The sequence below is a fragment of the Eschrichtius robustus genome, chromosome 13, assembly GCF_028021215.1.
Source record: "Eschrichtius robustus isolate mEscRob2 chromosome 13, mEscRob2.pri, whole genome shotgun sequence".
NCBI classification, from domain to species: domain Eukaryota; kingdom Metazoa; phylum Chordata; class Mammalia; order Artiodactyla; family Eschrichtiidae; genus Eschrichtius; species Eschrichtius robustus.
Window position 1 is genome coordinate 24488822 of NC_090836.1, and position 20185 is coordinate 24509006.

The 20185-nt window shown below is 35.6% G+C and overlaps 1 protein-coding gene across 7 annotated transcripts in view; it reads left to right on the forward strand.

Annotated features, from left to right (window-relative positions):
- CCDC91 (coiled-coil domain containing 91) overlaps nt 1-20185 on the forward strand; it is a 367017-nt gene that overhangs the window by 310196 nt on the left and 36636 nt on the right. For 6 of the 7 annotated variants that reach the window (XM_068561504.1, XM_068561503.1, XM_068561506.1 and 3 more), the window contains one exon: nt 575-688. In XM_068561504.1, coding sequence (XP_068417605.1) covers nt 575-688 — 114 coding nt within the window. Of the gene's footprint in view, nt 1-574; nt 689-7386; nt 7437-20185 lie in introns of those variants that run through there. The other variant, XM_068561510.1, reaches the window with a different exon arrangement.

A 20185-nucleotide genomic window follows, 5' to 3' on the forward strand; every position in this document is an offset into this window, starting at 1 on the left:
GTAAAATGGGGAATATCACTTTTTCACTAGATTTCTCATTTCATATATTAGCACACAGGGTAGAATTCTTACCTCTCATTCATGGTGTCCAGCTCTCAACATCTTAACCTGGCAGAAGAACTAAACTAGCTGTAAATCTTACCACCCAGACCACACTTGATTATTGTATGATGGGAAAATTAAATGTGAATAAAACAGCCTAGAGCATTAGGGTGTTCTTGGAAGAATAAACACAAGTTGGAAGTCTTATGTGGACAGTGCAAAGTACAGGAAAGCAATCAATCATGTAAACATCAAATGAAAGGTTGGTAAGGAAGCCATTGGAGTCTGTCAGGCGCTCCCTGCAATAAATGGCTTACTCCATTTCTTTTCCCTTTCACTCAGTTTAGAAAAATGAATTCTGTGGAATCTCTAACAGAACCCAAAAGATTTCATAAGTTCTTATTCCTGTTTAAAGGTATGCTTTGAACAGAATAAACTCAACCCACTGAAGAGGGTTTTTAGTTTATATAAAATGGGCACAAACATGTCATAGCACATACCTCCCTGACTTTTTTCATCCTCCCACAAACAGGAAACTGTTAAGGCAGCAATAATAGAAGAGCAAAAGCGAAGTGAAAAGGCTGTGGAAGAGGCAGTGAGGAGAACAAGAGATGAATTGATAGAGTATGTAAAGGAACAGAAAAGGGTAAGTATCCCCTGAAGGGTTTTAATTTGTGCTTCCACAAACTGAAGCATTGGCTTCGGTACAATGATATGAAATTTTAAAATATTTAAAATGTCCTTTGTCATCTAATTTAGGAATCTTCATCTAAGATTATTTTTCTGATATAATTTTATATTCTAATAGTTAATGTCTATAAACATAAATTCCATCTGTCAACAAAAAAAGCACACTGAATAATTTCTTGCTGGATTCCTAGAAATGACCTATAGCATTTTCAATTTAACTTTACACTTGCGAAGAAAGTAAACAGTTACAGACTTTTAGTTTTTTGGCCATAAGTTTGTTATTTCTTATAATATTTGTCAAAATTTTATGCACTCGTTAGGCCTTCGGACTGGGTTAATGCCACTGTGGTTCTAATAGATTTTATTACGGTTATCAAATTAAGGCTCTTCTGCCATAGTTCCATTTCAAAAACAAAATTCAGAATGTGCTTGCTTGTCACAATTCAGAATGCCTATTGGAGCTTTACAAAATAAACATCATTTCAGTACAATGTGGTTTTATTAATATGTGAGTCTGAGCAGTGGCCGGAAATAATGGACTTAATAGCTTAATTTGTAGCTTTTTCAACAAATCTTTATTCTTCTTAAGTAGTATCCAAGATGAGAAACACTTCGGATGACATGTTTAATGGTAATCTCTGTAATAAGCATATTATATTACAGTATATTATATAACAAATTATATGGTGAATTTTCTCACACACTATTTTATGTCTCATTTATATATTTAGTATAACATGTTATATATTATAAAGTATCATATTTAAAGACTATATATTATACAATATATAGTATTATATAATATAGCATAATAAAATTATAAATAAAACATAAAACATAGTGTGTATGAGGATATTTGACACAATTAATTGGTGGTCAAAATGACAAATAAAAGATTATTCTTCAGTTGACAGTTAAGTAGAAGACTAGGAGTGTCATAAAAACTCATGGGGCTTCCCTGGTGGCGCAGTGGTTGAGAATCTGCCTGCCAATGCAGCGGACACGGGTTCGAGCCCTGGTCTGGGAGGATCCCACATGCCGTGGAGCAACTAGGCCCGTGAGCCACAATTACTGAGCCTGCGCGTCTGGAGCCTGTGCTCCGCAACAAGAGAGGCTGCGATAATGAGAGGCCCACGCACCGCGATGAAGAGTGGCCCCCACTTGCCGCAACTAGAGAAAGCCCTTGCACAGAAACGAAGACCCAACACAGCCATAAATAAATAAATAAATAAATAAATAAATAAATAAATAAAAATTAAAAAAAAAAAAAGCTTTGACAGGATCAAGGAGAGCCACTAGTAAAATAACAGAACTCTGATATCATTTATATGTGGAATCTAAAAAAAAAAAATGAGACAAAAGAACTTATTCACAAAACAGAAACAGACTCACAAACACTGAAAACAAAACAAAACAAAACAAAACAAAACAAAAAACTCATGATACCACTTTAGTTCCATACTCTTAATTTGAAGCCAAGTTTGGTATGATACAAAGGAAATTCTTTCTTTTTTTTTTTTTTTTAATTTATTTATTTATTTATTTATGGCTGTGCTGGGTCTTCGTTTCTGTGCGAGGGCTTTCTACAGTTGCAGCGAGCGGGGGCCACTCTTCATCGCGGTGCGCGGGCCTCTCACTGTCGCGGCCTCTCTTGTTGCGGTGCACAGGCTCCAGACGCGCAGGCTCAGCAGTTGTGGCTCACGGGCCCAGTTGCTCTGCGGCATGTGGGATCTTCCCAGACCAGGGCTCGAACCCGTGTCCCCTGCATTGGCAGGCAGATTCTCAACCACTGCGCCACCAGGGAAGCCCCCAAAGGAAATTCTTACCCGTCAATAGCTACCATTAGGTTTCAACAAAGCAGAGTTTGTCAGCAGAGTAAAAAATTGCTAACTAGGCTTTTCAGATAACTTAACCACTCACAGAAGCATTTCATATGGGATTAGATCTTTGGGCACATTATCTCAAGGTGTTTTTAAAAGCAGTTTCACCCAAACAAATTCCTGATGAGTGCATGACCTTCTGAAGAGAAAATTCTGAGCCAGATATAGTCAACTGACTTTTCAGGAAGTGATATATTCCCATAAAACTCCTATTTTTATATGTATCCCCAAGGAGTTTATGTTAAATAACCTAGTTCAGAAGCAGTCATACAAGAAAGGAATTATAGATGCTTTCCACATACACACAGGAATTGTGATAGTGAAAGAACACAGACTTGAAATAAATTCAAGAAGTCTTGTGGATGTATCCTTTTGGTTTGTTTTTTAAACGGAAGTATAGGTGATTTACAATGTTGTGTTTGTTTCAGGTGTACAAGAAAAGTGATTCAGTTATACATGTATTTTATATATATATATATATAAAAATACTTTTTCAGATTCTTTTCCCTTATAGGTTATAACAAAATATTGAGTATAGTTCCTTGTGCTACACTAGGTCCTTTTGGTTATCTATTTTATATATAGTAGTGTGTATATGTTAATCCCAAAGTCCTATGGATGTATCCTTTTTTAACCATCTTTTCTTAATAATACATGGCCAATTCTTACTTGAGCACTAAATTTGGACAAGAAATTATGTAATATAACAAACCCATTCGTAGGAGTATCTTAGATGAATATTTCTTTGATCAAAATGGAAATTTTTTCTTAAAAAAAACCTTTAAAATTGTGTATTACTTTCCTCTCAAAAGAAGTTTTGTGGCTGCCATAAGAAACATTTAAAATGAGAGCAGGAAATGCCTTTACAGGAGTTGCCTGGCCCCTGTGTGAGGTAAATTAGCCCTTGAAGAGAACTGACAATGAACTCTGCCATTTAATCTGTGTTCTTGCAAATCATATTAAAGGATTAGTATCTGTTTATGTTAGATAAACTAGTTATCACATTTAGAAATGTTCATTAAATAACAACAAAATCATGACAATATTACATTCTATGTGCACCAGAGTTCCACTTCTCTATGCTTGTTCCTTTATATGTTAAGAACTATAAATTTAATACCTGCCTTCCAGAACAGCTGTGAGATAATACATGTAATAAAATAGAACAGCTAGAGTATGGTCTCAATATGTACATTATTGAAGAAAAACAGAAAAGCCTAGTAGCATTATTTTTTGCTAATTAAAAGTGTGCTTTTCAGATTAACATTTGGCATTCTATTTCCTCTGAGGTTTACAACATGATTCTAATAGTTTATTCCATTCTTGTTACTAGATTCACAGAAGATTAAAACTGATTTAATCACTATATTAATAGGAAGTTTATTACCACCACTTTGGGATTTGAGAGTTTTTTAAATAACACATATTGTGGAATACTTTTAATATTTGAATGTTTCCATCTCTCCAAACAGAAAAGCTATAAAAAAGGAAAGTGGATAAAATATTTGAAATGAAAGCACCAACCAATTACTAGATCTCTTTTTTATATAACTTTTTAAAAATTAAGACTCTCTATACTCTGTTTCTTTTCCAAAATGGATTTCAGTGTTTCAAGTTAATTTTTATGAATTTTGGGGGCTTGGAAAATTTTCGTACACGCACAGAAAAGACATCTCATAACTTATAAAGTAATATTTAGAAGAAACAGAAGGGTTTTTTTAGCAAATTCATAATCTTTTTTTGCTTCCAAAAGACTAAATTAGGGCAACTCATCTCTACTTCTTCCTTTGTAAGATGGATTTCTGTTTGCATCAGAGAAGAACACTTTTCCAGAACAAAAATTTTCCTTTCTCCTCTCCAGCTTTTTTTAACTAGAGAGTCAACTTGAGATTTTCAACATTAGACACCTCAAAAGCCCTGTAGACCTTGGTTCCAACTGGGCTTACATTCCAGTCTGTGAAGTAATCATCCCCTCTTGAAATTTTCCAAAATCTTTGTAAGAAGAAGTCTAATGTTGTGTTAGTTTCTGTCTTTATATGTCTTTTGTCCTAACCAATCTTTGCTTTAATATCATTTTACCCTTACCAAATTCACTAAAAGACTGAAATGAAGACTCTTTTCTCTACATCTTTTCCTTCAGTCTTTTACTTTTAAAAGACAGAGAAACAGAATGAAAAATCTGAAATGCTTAACTTTTCAAATAACTTATAATTTATCCTACAATATTAAATGCAGTAGAATTACAAATCACCACAGAGGATAACATTGCTTTTTCTGGGTATCTACAATCAACAAGTTTTTAATCAGTGATCCAATCCTTTTGAGTATTACAATTATACTCAGAATTAGAATTAGAATTAGAATAGGATTAAAATTAGAATTATACTGAGAAAATGTTTTACTTTTAAATGCCATTTACCAGGGGTTTTTTGTATCAAATCAATAGGGATGCCCCTGAACTTTGTAAATACTCACATTCATCTGGTCTAAACATCTTAGACAGGACAAAGGGGCTACTTATACCTATACTACCTATGTACTAATTATGTGACTCATAATTTACACTGAAATTGCATCCTAAATTATTTACTAAGTTGGTTACATGGTACTTATACTGTTACTCCAAGTCCTAATAACAATCAAAGGTTAAGTGTAATCAAATCCAAACAAAGAGAGCTTTTTAAATGATCAACCAGAAAAATAATTCAAATTAATAATGGATCTGTTTCAGTGACTGTCTTATAAGTGCCTTTCTTATAGGTATTTTAAATGATAGTATTAAAAACTCCTCTGTAAGATCTATCTTGTTAAACCCAGAAAATAAAATTATTATATTGAGTTCACAAATTTAGTATGAAACTAAAAAGCCAAAGTTTTGCAGTCTCAGTTCTCATAATTTTTTCATTAGTTGATAGAAATTGTCTCATTTTTTAATGAATTTAGAAATTTCCATTATAATTTGTATAATAGAGAGGGAAAGGTAAACAGGAAAACCTAAAAAGATTTTAAAATACACTCAATTCATCTGAGAATCAGCTAGGTATCCCCAAGTGTAGTGATTTATATTTAACAACAATAATATGTTTTATCAAAATTAAATTTTTTGTTTCAAACTCTCTTGAATCATTACAAGTTCTAGATTAAGGGGTTGCAAATATACCCCATGGGTCAAATTTGGCTTGCTGTTTTTATAAATAAAGCGTTATTGAAACACATAGCCACATCCATTCGTTTATGTGCTACTCTTTGGCTGGTTTCATGCTGCAACAGCAGAGTTGAGTAGTTCAGAGACCATGGGGCCTACATAACCTAAAATATTTGCTATCTGGCCCTTTACAGAAAATCGTTTGTCAACTCCTGTTCCAGGCTATCAAAATAATCTTGAGGAGAAAATTTCTTCCTGTCAGCCCTTTAAAATATTTATTCTTTCATTATGCCTTATTGTAACTAGACAATTGAAATTCCTAAGGTGCTGTTCTGGAAAAGATTTCTTCATATTAATTGCCAGATAAGGCAGTATAATATTTTAGGCCTGGTCATTAGTGACATAAACTTTATTTTAGACTAAAGGAGGTTGTAGGAAAACGAGATGGGAAAGACCACATCCCTTGACACTTCCCTAGGGAGGAAGAATTTGTGGTTGAAAATGACCTGTGGCCCTTGGATTAGAATGAAGTGTTCCAACCCATCCCACAAGTTAAGAGTGTTACACATGAGCTTGCTATGAGGGAGGAAGTGTGAATAACATTCAGCAAGCAACAACTACTCACAGCCAAGCAGTGATTCCTAAAAAATAAAATCCCATCCAAATGTAATAAAAGATTATTTTTTTTTCCTCTTAAGAACCAGAATTATGGCCTGTATTTTCTAAATCACCTCCAGGAAAATAATCTTCACATTAGAGGATCCTTTTAATTTAGATCTTTAAAGAGGAGTAAGGAGCAATTATCTTTACTTCAAAGTTTTTGTGGTCAAAGCATTGTTATAATTTCTTAATTCTAAAAGGATTCATTTAATCCAGGTTTTCTACAATATTCTTGAGTGTTTGCATCTCAAACTGTTTAATAAAAGGCAATATTTGGCCAAAATGAACTCTCTTTAGTTTCTGTTCAGTTATACAGTTACTTGAATTAAACATGATTTCAAGACAAGTTATTTAATATCTTGTGGTGCCTTACTTTTTTCCTCTTAATAATTTGGGAGTTGGACGAGCTGGTCTCTAATGCCTCTTACAGTTCTAAACTCTGTTACAACTGTGAGTAACATTTTCCTTGACAGATGATGAATCTCCACAGGGGTTTTTAGTTCTTGGTATAAATCACTTGCATCATAGTAGTTATTTTGTGCATAATTTATACATCAGTGTAGGGAGGTGACACTTTCCTGGCATTCCCCAGCCTCCGGCACCTGCTCATCCTAATCGATTGGCCTTGCTTCTGCTTGTCCTGGGGCAGGCTGTAGAGTTGCCTATGCAAGATGCAGCTCAGTAGCAATTCAGCATCTGCCCTTGTAACTTTTGCTTTGGGTCTCATATTAGAAAATGCTTTTATCTGACCAAGGCATATTAAAATGAATAATATACCCTCACACTCAATTGTTGTCTGTACTTTCAGTTGTGCCTCATTTTTTGATGCCAAAGGGAATTTAAAGATTTATATAAGTATGATCTAAAAAGTTACTATTTTTCAATCTCATACCCTTCTTTGAAAGCTTATTTCATACAGTATACTTTAAAATCAAATTTATTGCTGTTTTTCACTTTCTATTTTAACAGTCTTCTTGATCCTCTTTCTTATTCTGCTGGACTCACTTGCATAAGAATCACCTTGAAAGAACTTACTTTGGTGAGGCAAATCTATTGACCATTTCCATTTCAACAGTGGGTAACTGAGAAAAGATACTATAGACATAGCTTAATGCTTAGATTAAGTTTCCATTATTCCTGTTTCAGGGAATAAAGCATACATTCCAACTTAAAATGAAAATGAAAATTTATGCATTTGCACTTAAGAACTAGTTCAGCACAGCAATTAATGTACTCTTCTTTAACTGGTCTTTGGGATAGCAATTTTGTTTAAAACAAAGCAAAACTTCTAAATCACAGTACAGTAAGTATAAATACTTTAGTTGGAGTCAGTTAGTATCTAAAAACGTTCATTCTCTGTTTTTGTGTAATTAAAATGTTCATCTAAGTAATTAATCACTTCTTGAATTATTACAGTGAATTAGCTTTATTCTTCATTAAAAGGTTTTAGCTTTTTCTTAGACATTCAGATGACTTCTCCTTTCCTGCAATATACTAAAATTCTTAAAATTCAGATGGTGGTAAGAATTGATTCAAATCAAAGACAAATCAATAAAATCAAAGTGTCAACTTTGAGTCATAGGCCATGGAATTTAGGAGTTGACATGCCTGATGGGTATGTTATCATTGAAGGCCTGTAGTTAGGTATAGCTTCTTGAGATGGGCCCAAGTGAAGAATAGCTAGGTAGCTCATGATGTAAATGGTGAGCAGCTGGTGTAGAAGGAAAACCAGAGGTCAGACCTAGAGGAAGTGAAGTGGTAGCTATCAGAGGCCCCCATATTGAAATGATGATGACAGCGATAACGGCTAATACTTATGTAGCATTTACTAAGTTTCAGGCACTAGTCTAAGGATATTATCATTTAAGAGTGTGTGTATGTATTCATTACTCTCAATAGTATTATTAACCGCCAGATCATAATGCTAGAAAGTGACAGTCTGGCTCTGGAGTCTGAGCTATTAACCATTTGGCAAACCACTTCTGTGGGCAACAGTCATCAATAAAGAATAGGGACAAAAGTTTGTGAATAGGTCAGAAATGAAGGTTTCAGATTAAAAACCAAGAAGAATAAGAGGATAACAGAGACCCATGTTTATGTTTTGTTAGTCGTATGGCACTGTGTAGTATCTACCAGATCAAAGCAGCTGTGGAGGACCAGGACCACCATATCTTTAAAAAGCTAAAAGTCTGGTTTTGGAAGGAAAGTATAAGAGCATATTACCTTAAGTAAAGGTCAAAAAATGGCTTGAAGCAATAGTAGATACCACAACATATGGCAGTGCTTGAAAAAAGGTCAAAAAGATTGTGCTGATAATCATTGACAATAGAATTCCAGAACATCACTTCAGACTATGGAGATAAGAGTGGATTTTCTATTTCAGTCAAATGGAAACTAAAATATGGACTAGGCTACATAGTAAAAAGAGGATGGACAATAGTCTGTGAGAAGACAAAGGGTTTGGTCTCTTAGAGGAATAAACAAATTAATTTATAAAGATTTTTATTAAAACATCTATTTCTAGATTCTTAATATACCTTTTGGTTGCAATTCTAGAATGTCCTGGTTCATGAAGCTTATATAATTGGGGGCAGTGGAGATGGAGTTTGTTTTTTTTTCAGATGTTGTCTTACCCTTTAGCCAACCTTAGAAGTCAAAAAGCATGTATATATGTTTTCATTTATTCACGAACTATTTATTAAGAGCCACTATTGCCTTTACCATGTTACTATTAAACTATTAGAAAGAAATGCATAATGAAGTGGTATTCCAAATTGCTAGCATCTTGATCTATACAACATAGATCCTTATATCTATACAACATGCATTTGTGTATGCCCTTCCATGTTCCATTCTAAGCTATGTACTGGGAAATTTCAGTTTAAATTTTTTTCCATTCTATAAAGAAATGTTAAGCATCTTTAATAGTCTGAGTTCTGTGCTCAGGACACAAGGATAAATGAGATAATCAAGAAAGAGAGTTTATACCCTGGTATTCATAATGGCAATACATATTTGTTTAACAACTAAAATATATAAAGATCTTTACATACATTATTTGATTCTTATAATCACCTGCATGGTTATTATTCTGATTTTACAAACTGGAGAGTCAAAGATGATAGAAATGTTCACTTTTCCAAGGCTAGATCTAATAAACCATCGCTGAGACTTCAGTTTTCCTTTTTTGATCCTGTACTCTTTCCTCTACGTCACAGCAATTGGCCTTGTCAACTTCATTTATACTAGCAGTTTCATTGTACTATCTAGAGTGAAGCCAGTATCTGGAGATGATTATCAAAAAGACCATGGTAGTTAGAATCAGTGAAGAACCCTAACATCAACAGCTAAGAGAACTAGAAGTGCATGAAATACTCAATGATACAGAAAGCAATTGATCATGGAGACAGGAACCCACATGTTACCATCTTCTTCTCTTGTGGTGCTTTAGTGTCCTGTTTTGAGTTCTGTATTTGGAAAAGATGTTGACATTTTCATGGAAATCAGAGTTTTAGAGTGAACTATTGAGGATATAACCTAGGAGAAGACTTTGAAAGGTCTAAGCTTGTTCAACTATGGAAAACCTTACCATGAAAATTCAGCAATATAGAAACCAAGAAAACATCTTAATATGACCTTAATGCTAAAGGAATAACTAGAAACGTTCAACTTAAGTGGAATCTAAGTCTGTATCAGAAAAAAATACAAAACAGCAGCCATTTATTGAGTGCCAAGTTTGTCCAAGATACCATGGTGGCTGCTTTACTTATACAGTTTCACTTTATCCTCAAAACTATTCTAAAATAGTATCTGCACATTACAGACAAGGAAAACTAAGTCAACAATGTGAGATAACTGCCGGAGATTAGTAAAAGAGAGAGTCAAGATTTTAACTTGGTTCTATCTGACTGCAAACCATATAGGGAGATTCCTCAGTAACTCTTTAAATCTGGTTTGATAATTTACTTTACATAGTATTTTTCAAATGGTATTTTAGGATTGTCAGTTTCTTCACTAACTTCACTAAGCTTGTAATATACCTTTTACTTTTATAGGCTCCATCTAGATAAATTAGATAAATTTTACAGGCTCTGTCTAGATAAATTAATTAAATTGGCTCCATCCAGATAAATTAGGAAGAAAAACAGAAAGATATGGATAGCACGTGTGCACATACACACACACACACATACACACACACACATCTCGTTTGGGAAATTGCTTGAAATCATGTATTACATACAATTTGTAAATTATTTTTAAATAGGTTTTTCACCTATGGTGAGCTTTTGAGTATCCTAGCAAAGACTATTTGTTTAGATACTTTAAATATTATTTTATTCCTGCAGGGTTTTAAGGTTTTGATTATATAAAAAACAGGCCCATTGTTTTCCTAATTGTCATGACCATATTAGGTGGTGGTGAAATATTGACAATGTCTTAAACAAGATTTCTGTAAAATGTGCATCATAAATTGGGCTCTGAAGTTAAAGCCACCACAAGCTTATGTGGTAGCAGTAATAGGTGAACAATAGTTTGTTTTTTTTTTTAAACCAAGCCTAGCTCTACTATTCTATGTAGTATTATCTGTACCTTTAGTCCAATCCAGCCCATTAATACCAGTGTTTAAAACTAAACCCTTAGCCTATTCTCTTTAGTTCTCATAAAGTCCTCATAGACACATCGTTGGAATTAATACTCATTTCTAGGGTCATATAGGCTAATGCCAAATTCCCTTAAAATTATACTTCCTCTAGGAATTAAAAAAAAACAAAATAGTACTAACATGTCGGAGTTATTTCAGTCCTTTAAAATATATTAAAATATACAAGTAATTATGGCAAACAATTTTTTTTTTATGCAGCAAATTAAGAAAATGAGTCATGATCCCAACATATTCTGTTTGGAAACTACTCATTTTGTTAAATTTTAAAGTTATGTTAGCTTGGAAAATATATTTCTTTTAATTTTATTTTATTTGATTTTAGCCTGGAGCTAAACCACATAGCCCTGCTCTTTCCTCCAGTCTGACACTTCTCTTCAGTGGCTCTCAGTTCTTAATTCTTTTTGCGTGGCTATCAGGATCTTAGTTCCCCAACCAGGGATTGAACCCAGGCCCACGGCAGTGAAAGTGCCGAGTCCTAGCCACTGGACCACCAGGGAATTCCCTCAGTTCTTAATTCTGTCTTGAGATATAGAAAGAAGAAATTATTTTCATTTACAAGAAAGATCCAATGAACAATAACAATTCAGGCTTTGCACTAATATCTACAAGAGTTTCTTGTAAAACATTTAAAAATATACGACCTTCCTCTTGTGTACTTTAAATTGGATTATAGAAATTATGTCTGTAGGATTGTAGACTTACTCCACAATAGATTAATAGTCTTTTTAACTATCCTGGATATTTATGAATACCTGTTAGTTCCAATTCTTTGACTTCTTTTCCTAATATATAAATAGTTAAAAAATGAGTTATTTTTCATGTGCTGCTTTTTAAATGAAATTCCTGAAATGACTATTTTATTTCCTTCCACTATCAAAATCTCCAACTTTCAGTAGAGAAGAGATGGGATTATTACTAAAAGACACTTGGTAGTTTTAAAATTTAATCTATTTGATTTATTGTATAGTTGTTTTCCATCATATGTATCTCCTCAGCCATCAGTTCTTTCCTTTGAAAAAACAGCAAAAATAACAATTTGGTTTGTAACTAATAGTGCCTTGGAAACAGCATGAAAAAATCATTTTCTAAGAGATGCGGTATTTTTCTTCTCATATGAAAACAGAGAAAACCTCCTTGACATTCTGTTCCTTGCTGATTCATATGCACTGACATGACCTCTCTGTGTTCCTGTCTTGCTCTGGAAGCTTTATGCTCACTGCTTAAGGGGAGGCCAATTATTTAACATATGTGAACTCTAGTCTGTAGCAGAGAGGTAAAAGATACGTCATTTATGATCATCACGTTATTTTTGAATGAAATCCATTCCATTATGGATGAATCACATGTCTGACTAAATTGTCAGACTATTTTTGTTATTTTTTTAAAAATAATAATACTAAATGGAATAATACTAAACGAATAGTCAAGACAGTAATTTTACCAGCACTTCTTTTCCTTCTCTGAGATTGCTGTACCAACGTACATCTCTTCTTGTTCTTTCTCTTTTAAAGATATTTATTTTCCTGTATTCTTTTTCCAGTAATTTTTCATTCATCTTTATTGGTTCAGCTGAGATTCCCTGCATGAGATTCCATAACCCTCAGTTTTATACATAAAGCTCCAACATTCACATCAGTTTACCACCTAAGAACTAATTTTTATCATTGTATCCCTTTATCAGAGAATTTGAGAGTAACCTAATATTAAGATCCTATAAGTATTTGACAGGTGTTGGTCTACTTGAAAATTATATATTTTTTATATTCAGTTTGAATTCCTACTTTTAAGCAACAGAAGTTATCTGTGACTGGTTAAGCAAAAAAGGAGTTTTTGTTTATTAAGAGGTTATTTAGAAGAGAGTAACAGCTCAGCTTCCAAAATTAAAGCCTAAAACCATGACATCGTACTGGCCTAATGAGGAAACTCCATTGCTGCTGCTTCTTCCCCACCAAGTACTAAAGAAAACTGTGGTTGCTTCCACTTTGCCATTTATGCCACTTGTGTATCACTAAAACTGTTTCACAACCTCTGCTGCCTCCAAAACCCAAAGTCTGCCACCACCCTCACCAGCAAGGAAGATTCCACATGAAGTTTCACTCTTCTGACTGCTTCTTAGTGAGGTCTCATGGGGTAAACCTTGTGACTTTGTTCCAAACCTTTATAGATCAATGCTGGGATTCCCCTATCAGAACTCACCACAGGCTCTTGATAAACTGTTGACACTTCTAACACCCGTTGAGTCTATTCGTCATTAAGTCTAGGTAGATGCACTGTAGCCTGGGCTAACTAGGAAGCCTCCTTTTTCCTGTGGGGCCCACTCACAACTAGAGGCTTTCAGGTCACTTCATAAATAGGTCAAAGCAAGATTCCCAAAGTAATACACACGCGCACGCATGCACACACACACACACACACACACACACACACACACACACACACACACACACACACACACACAGCCTTCAAAGAGTCCCACCTAGCACTGTGCTGCTTTCTTAGTGGCAGGAGGCACCAAGGTACAATAAGTTATCTTTAACTTTGAAGAGGCTATCCTGATAGGCTGAAGATCACTGGACCCCTCAGAAACTTTATTGAGGTGTAGCTCTTATATTTTTATTTGATGTTATCTCCCACTGTACTGCACTCATATTAGACTCATATATTTTTTACATACCTTTTCTTTACGAAGGATCTTGAGTATGTATTATGTATATGTACCGGAGACATGTCATCAATGTAGTTGTCCTGTGTAATGGTGAGACAGTAATGGTCTTAATGAAATAAGTATATTGTGGTTCAGAGCCAAATAATTTATATAACCCTAAGATAAAATGGTTTATTACCCTACCTGTCATATGAAAATTGCTATTATAGGTGTTCTCTGTCTGTTGAAATAGAAGGGAAAAAGCATTTGCCAGATTAATAGTCATATACCTGGTGCCAAGAGTTCTAATAAAGAATGCACATCTGGGGCTTCCTGGTGGTGCAGTGGTTGAGAGTCTGCCTGCCAATGCAGCGGACACGGGTTCGAGCCCTGGTCTGGGAAGATCCCACATGCCGCGGAGCAACTGGGCCCGTGAGCCACAACTGCTGAGCCTGCGCGTCTGGAGCCTGTGCTCCCAACAAGAGAGGCCGCGATAGTGAGAGGCCCGCGCACCGCGATGAAGAGTGGCCCCCGCTCACCACAACTAGAGAAAGCCCTCGCACAGAAACGAAGACCCAACACAGCCAAAAATAAATAAATAAATAAGTAAATTTAAAAAAAAAAAAAAAAAAAAGAATGCACATCTGCAGCAGCAGCTTCATTGAAATGACTGTCTAGTAATCTTATCTCCACCTCCAATTCCAACTGTATACTGTATGTGTGTTTAGGGCTCAACCAGGCTAGATAGGAGGCAGATTCAGATTAAAAGTGCATTCATCGTTTGATTCCCTCAGGCATCCGTTTTGACCACTAATTCACAATGGTATTCTGGGCCCCCAGTTTTAGTGTTAATTCAGAGCTATTAGACAGTAGTACCCAAAAGACCTGGTATTTCCCTTTCTCCAGTGCAGTTACCTTTATGAGGAAAGCCAAGTTGAGAGTTTACAGTTTATACCTGTGATGTCATTGCAATATATGTCTTCAAGTACTTGCATTCTCTACTTCACTCAAAAAAACTCTGGGTCTGTGAATTGACTTAGGACTAGAAATTGGAAAAGACATTACAAATTTTTGTTGCAGTGGCTCAAGTCAGACCTCTCTTCACTAAACCTGGATATCTTAATCATTTTATTAAGTTGGAATTTTTTTGGATGCCTATCTGTTTGGTCCATACAGATTGTCTGATCAGGTAGCCAGAGCCAGTGGTCACTGCAGGTCAAAGTATTTTAACCCAACCCTTGTAGCAATCACAGTAACCATTTCCTCCTGCCTCTTTTTTTTTTTAATTATTTATTTATTTATATTTATTTTTTTGGCTGTGTTGGGTCTTCGTTTCTGTGCGGGGGCTTTCTCTAGTTGCGGCGAGTGGGGGCCACTCTTCATCGTGGTGCGCGGGCCTCTCACTGTCGCGGCCTCTCTTGTTGCGGAGCACAGGCTCCAGACTCGCAGGCTCAGTAGTTGTGGCGCACGGGTTTAGTTGCTCCGCGGCATGTGGGATCTTCCCAGACCAGGGCTGGAACCCGTGTCCCCTGCATTGGCAGGCAGATTCTCAATCACTGCGCCACCAGGGAAGCCCTCCTCCTGCCTCTTCTAGTTAAGTGCTTTTCCCTGGGCTCTGCTACCTCCCTATCCCATGGTCTACATTGAAAGCAGTAGTGCCCATCGGCTCTCCTGGCCTCTAGAAGACAGTGCTGTTCACTAATGCTGGCTTTTCCCTCCCAGGGAACAGTGTCAGGGAGTAGCTCGTGGCTGTGGTGGCTGTGATTCTTGCCTTGAACTGAGAATTGTGAGCATCATTAGGATTGTGAGCATTTCATTGTCCTTTTTTAAAGCTGTATTGTGGAATCAGAAGCAACTAATTTTGTGTTTGAATTCTTCATACTCTTCATATTGTTCAATGTTAGAAGCCACTGAATCTCCCATAGTCTTGCCTTCATTTGTCACTTCATTTCACGTGACTGCAGTTAATAATTTGTTACTTTGCTACTGTGGGCTATGGGCTGCCAGATTTTACCTTTTTTTTTTTTTTTTTTTTCCCATTTTTAGAGGCATCAGCCCTTACAGAGTCAGATAACCATTCATAGATCTTTCTGACTTTCCTGAGGATGTACCACCTTCAGCTACTTCTAGTAGCCATTTAGTATCAACCAGGGTTCTTATTTTAAGCAGAGGAAACTACCTCTGGCCAGTTAAGCAGCAGAAGTGTTTATTAAAAGGAAATATAGTAGTTGACCAAGTTGTTGAGAGCTGGAGAACCAGGGTCAAGGTAAAGCTTCCAGAAACAATACCAAAAACTACACACACAAAACTTGCTTAAAGATAAGTCCCTCTTTGCTGCAGCATTCCTATCAAGCACTGTGGGAACCCCCTGTTTAATTCAGTCATTGCAATACTCAACAGTTGAATGCTTCCCATCCTTATGAGCAAATGGGTGCTCTCCAGAGCCCCTTCCTCTAACTGCTCACTTCTGAATCAAAGTCTTTCACAGTTGACTCTGATTAGCAGAGCCTTTGGAGCAGAGCAAGCTAGATAACTGAGTTTTCTGGGTTTTACTTAAGGGAGTCATACTTCATAAGGTTAGAAATTCGTCAAACATAGGAAGGGTATCAAAAACCAGAGAGCATTACAGATGGCCACTACATACTTTGGGAATTTTTTCCAAGATGCTATGGTTACAGTAGAAATATTTTTCCAGCTTTTTAGTCTCTTGGCTAATTCTAAAACTGATCCTTTGAAGTCAAACTAGGTGGGTTTTATTCTTACTAAAACAGAGCATTAGCAATTGCCAGGTTCATCAGATATCTTGTAGAAAGTTTGTCACTTGGCCACCACAACTTCATTCTTTTTCAATAGTCTGAGGTTTCTACAGTTATGCCTAAATTATGTGACACTGTTCAGGAGGTAGGCAATACTTTGGTAGATAAGGTTTTTGTTTCCATGTACTTATGCTAAATATTGATAATTTTAGAAGGTATGTATAAATAGATTTTTTTAAAATTTTTTAAGTTTTAGTGATTAAACTTGTCCTTGAGTTAACCAAAAGTTTTTCCGCTTGGTAATTCTGGGGCATTTTGTATACATTAGTTATAGAACTTCTTTTTATAGAATGATGGCCACAAAGGTTACTAAAGAGAGCTTGATGGGCTTGTTTTTCTACTGAATTCGCCTAGATCAAGTTAGTGGCCTCTGTGTCCTTGGCACCATCTTTGTTCTCTGTATTTACTCCACACTCTGACAAGTGGGTCTCTTTCTTCTACCCTCCTCTCCATTTTCTTGCAACCAGACCTGTTATCCATGGCCTCTGCTATTTTTTTACGACTCTGATTTTAAGTATAAAACTGAAGAAAATGGTGAGAAACCGGACAGCAAAGTACTATTTATCAAATCAAGTCACATATACTAAGCCTGAAAAGGAGAGGCTTCAGTTCTGTACTATGTAATACGTATTATATATAGGTTTTGTTGTGTCTATCATTCTTTGAGCTTCTGGGTTGTTACGGAAGATTATGTTCAAAACCTGGCTGCCAGTCAGAACATTATTATACTAGTACGTTTCAAAGTTAGATCCCTCCAATTCATTTGAGTCTTTTCCAGGTGTTTTCCAAAGTAGATGACTTTCTCAACATTTGATTTGAAGTACAATATTTTAGGATAAATTCTATATCCAGCATTCAGTGTACATTGGGATTGATTTATTAAATAATCCCACTATTCCTGTCCTGTCACCATGGTGGTTTTTCATATTTTCATATTTTTTGCATGTATAATGTGATTATTACCTTGTACCAGGAAAATATTAATCATAGTTTCTTTGCCATTTTACAAGAATTTTAATATCTGCTTTTAATTCATCAGTGGGGACATTTGGCATATGAAATAACTTTGTTGCTTAGTTTTTCCTTCATAGTTTAGAGTGCTTATTCATTTAAGATTTGGTGTGACTATAATATATTCAACACTTTGCTTTTGTCCTTAATATTTATTCCATTCCTGTGGTTCACATTTTCCTTTTCTTGTGTATCATGTGTTGAAAATGAAAATGTCTTGTCTAGGGTGGAGCTTAGCCACGGCACTAAACAAACATGCTCTCCTTCTGCTCTTTGTTTATTTTAGTGGTTAAATTACTAAAAATCCTGTTAATAAAAAAAAAAAAAAAAGAAGAAGAAGTTTTACATCTACCTTTTTTTTATTGGATACTTCCATAGTACAAATCCCTTCCATTCACCTCTCTTACCCAAAATGACTCCCACGTCAGTTGTCAAGAGATTAGTGCAAGTAGCGTCAAAGCCCTGAATTTAGTGAAAGAAATTAAACCACTTGAACAGAGTTTCCAAAACTCAGAACGAATCTAAGATGGGCCATCCAAGGCATGTTCTTCTCATGTCAGTGGTAGAAGTACAAGAGGGAAAGCCCAAAACACTTTAATAAACACTGGAAGTTTCTGATTTTGTCATATCTCTGACATCTTGTTGGCCAAAGCAAGTCATATGGCCAAGCCCACATAGTCAAAAGGCAGTGAAGGACATTTCACCCACCATGAGGCCAAGCATGTTGCACAGTCAAATTCAACATTGATGGAGTGGAAAAATCTATTTATCCCATGGAGGTGGAGAGAAAGAATGGATGAATATTTGCCAGACAATAATTTAATCTACCACACCACCCAATCTAGGTTAGCTACCCTCTTTCAAAGCATACTTCATCATATCACTACCCTGTTTTATTTTCTTCTTAGCGCACATTATCTGAAACTGTGTTAATAGTGTATATTATTCATTCAATCAAGAACTATTCTCAGATACTTAATATGTACCAGGCAGTACTCCAAGTAGGATACATCAGTAAGTAAAACAGATAAGTTTCATGCTAATTATCTATCTCCCCGACTAAAATATAAACTCTGAGAGAGGAAGGACTTTGTCTATTTCGTGTTCTCAGTGTCTAGAATAAGCCGGCACATAGCAGATGTTCAATAAATTTTGTTTCATGAATGCAGGAATGCCATTAAACATGTATGTAATCTAACTCCATTTGCTCAGATTCTGTGTGTACTAGGCAACCTGGGGGATGTTTTCATAGTCAGTCTTATGAATTTAAGATACTCCAAGTCTTCTGTTGAGAAAAGGATCCATGCTTAGCATTTTGGTAAATCCAGGGTTTGTACCTCGGCAGCTGAAAACCAATCCTTGAATGTAATAGTAAGCTCACCAAGTTTCTCACCACCTTGAGAAACTTCTTAAGGGATGGACACCACGGGCTAAGTATACATTTAATTCCCTTCCAAACAGAAACACCATTAAAGATAATGCAAAGGGATTTTTACATGGAATATATTACACCCAATAGCTCATGAGAGTGCTGCTCACTGTAGATACTGTATCTTCTTTGCTTCAGGGCCCTATCAAAAATAGTTTTAATGATAAAGAATTTGTCCCTTTTTGTTAGGCTCATACATAGTAAGCACACAGGGTATGGTGAAGAGCAAAATTAATTGATGTCATTACCAAGTTTTGAGTCATGAAAAGCCATGCTGTTCATTTACTTTGGGCTTTTAAAGTTCTGTTTCAAGAACTTTGTCTCAGAGTATGTATATACTGTACCAAACCAAGCAAAAACTTAACAAAAGAATGTCAGAATAGACCTGTTTATAGAAATTTGAACTGCATTATCAACAATCATCGCAGGAATGTTCCCAACCCCCATTTCTGAAGCTGTAGTTGTTTGATTTTTGCACTCAACCTATTAGTGTCTTAAGGTATATGGTCTGGCCAATCTCACATTCAAATAAAACCAGTCATAGAAATTCTCATATATAACTTCAGGTTCTTAAAAATTTTTCATGCACTTGGTTATGAAAAAATATTAAATGCCTTTGCTATAATCATTCAAGAGCTACCACCATTTGCTGAAGAATATACTGTTATCTAATTACAGTGGTTAATAGTAAAATCTAAGTGATCATGAACTATTTTTATAGAATTGGTGATATGGCACTGTTGAAAAATAAGAAGTAAGGTTTTACACAATTGTATACCAAGAAAATTTTAAGTATATACTACAAACAAGATAGACATGATCCCTACACTTTCAAGGCTTATAGTCTAGTAAAGATATGGGGGAACAAAACAGGAAATTGCCACACATGTGACAGTGCTGTGATGGAAGAGGAACAGGGAGCTGTAGGAGCCCATGAAATGGGGACTGAATGAAATCTTCGTGGATCAGAGAACCCTTCCCAGGATGATGTCTAAGCTTAAACTTCAGGAATTACTTCTCTCTCCCTATGCCCAGTACGTAGGGAAATCTATCTTAGAACATAGCCAGATTCTGACCACCTCAATTGCTATCACCACTGTCCAAGCCACTCTCGTCTTTTGCCTGGACTTCTACAAAAGCCTCGTAATTGGTATCTTTACTTCTACTCTTGCCCTCCAAAGTCTATTCTTAACACAGTAGGC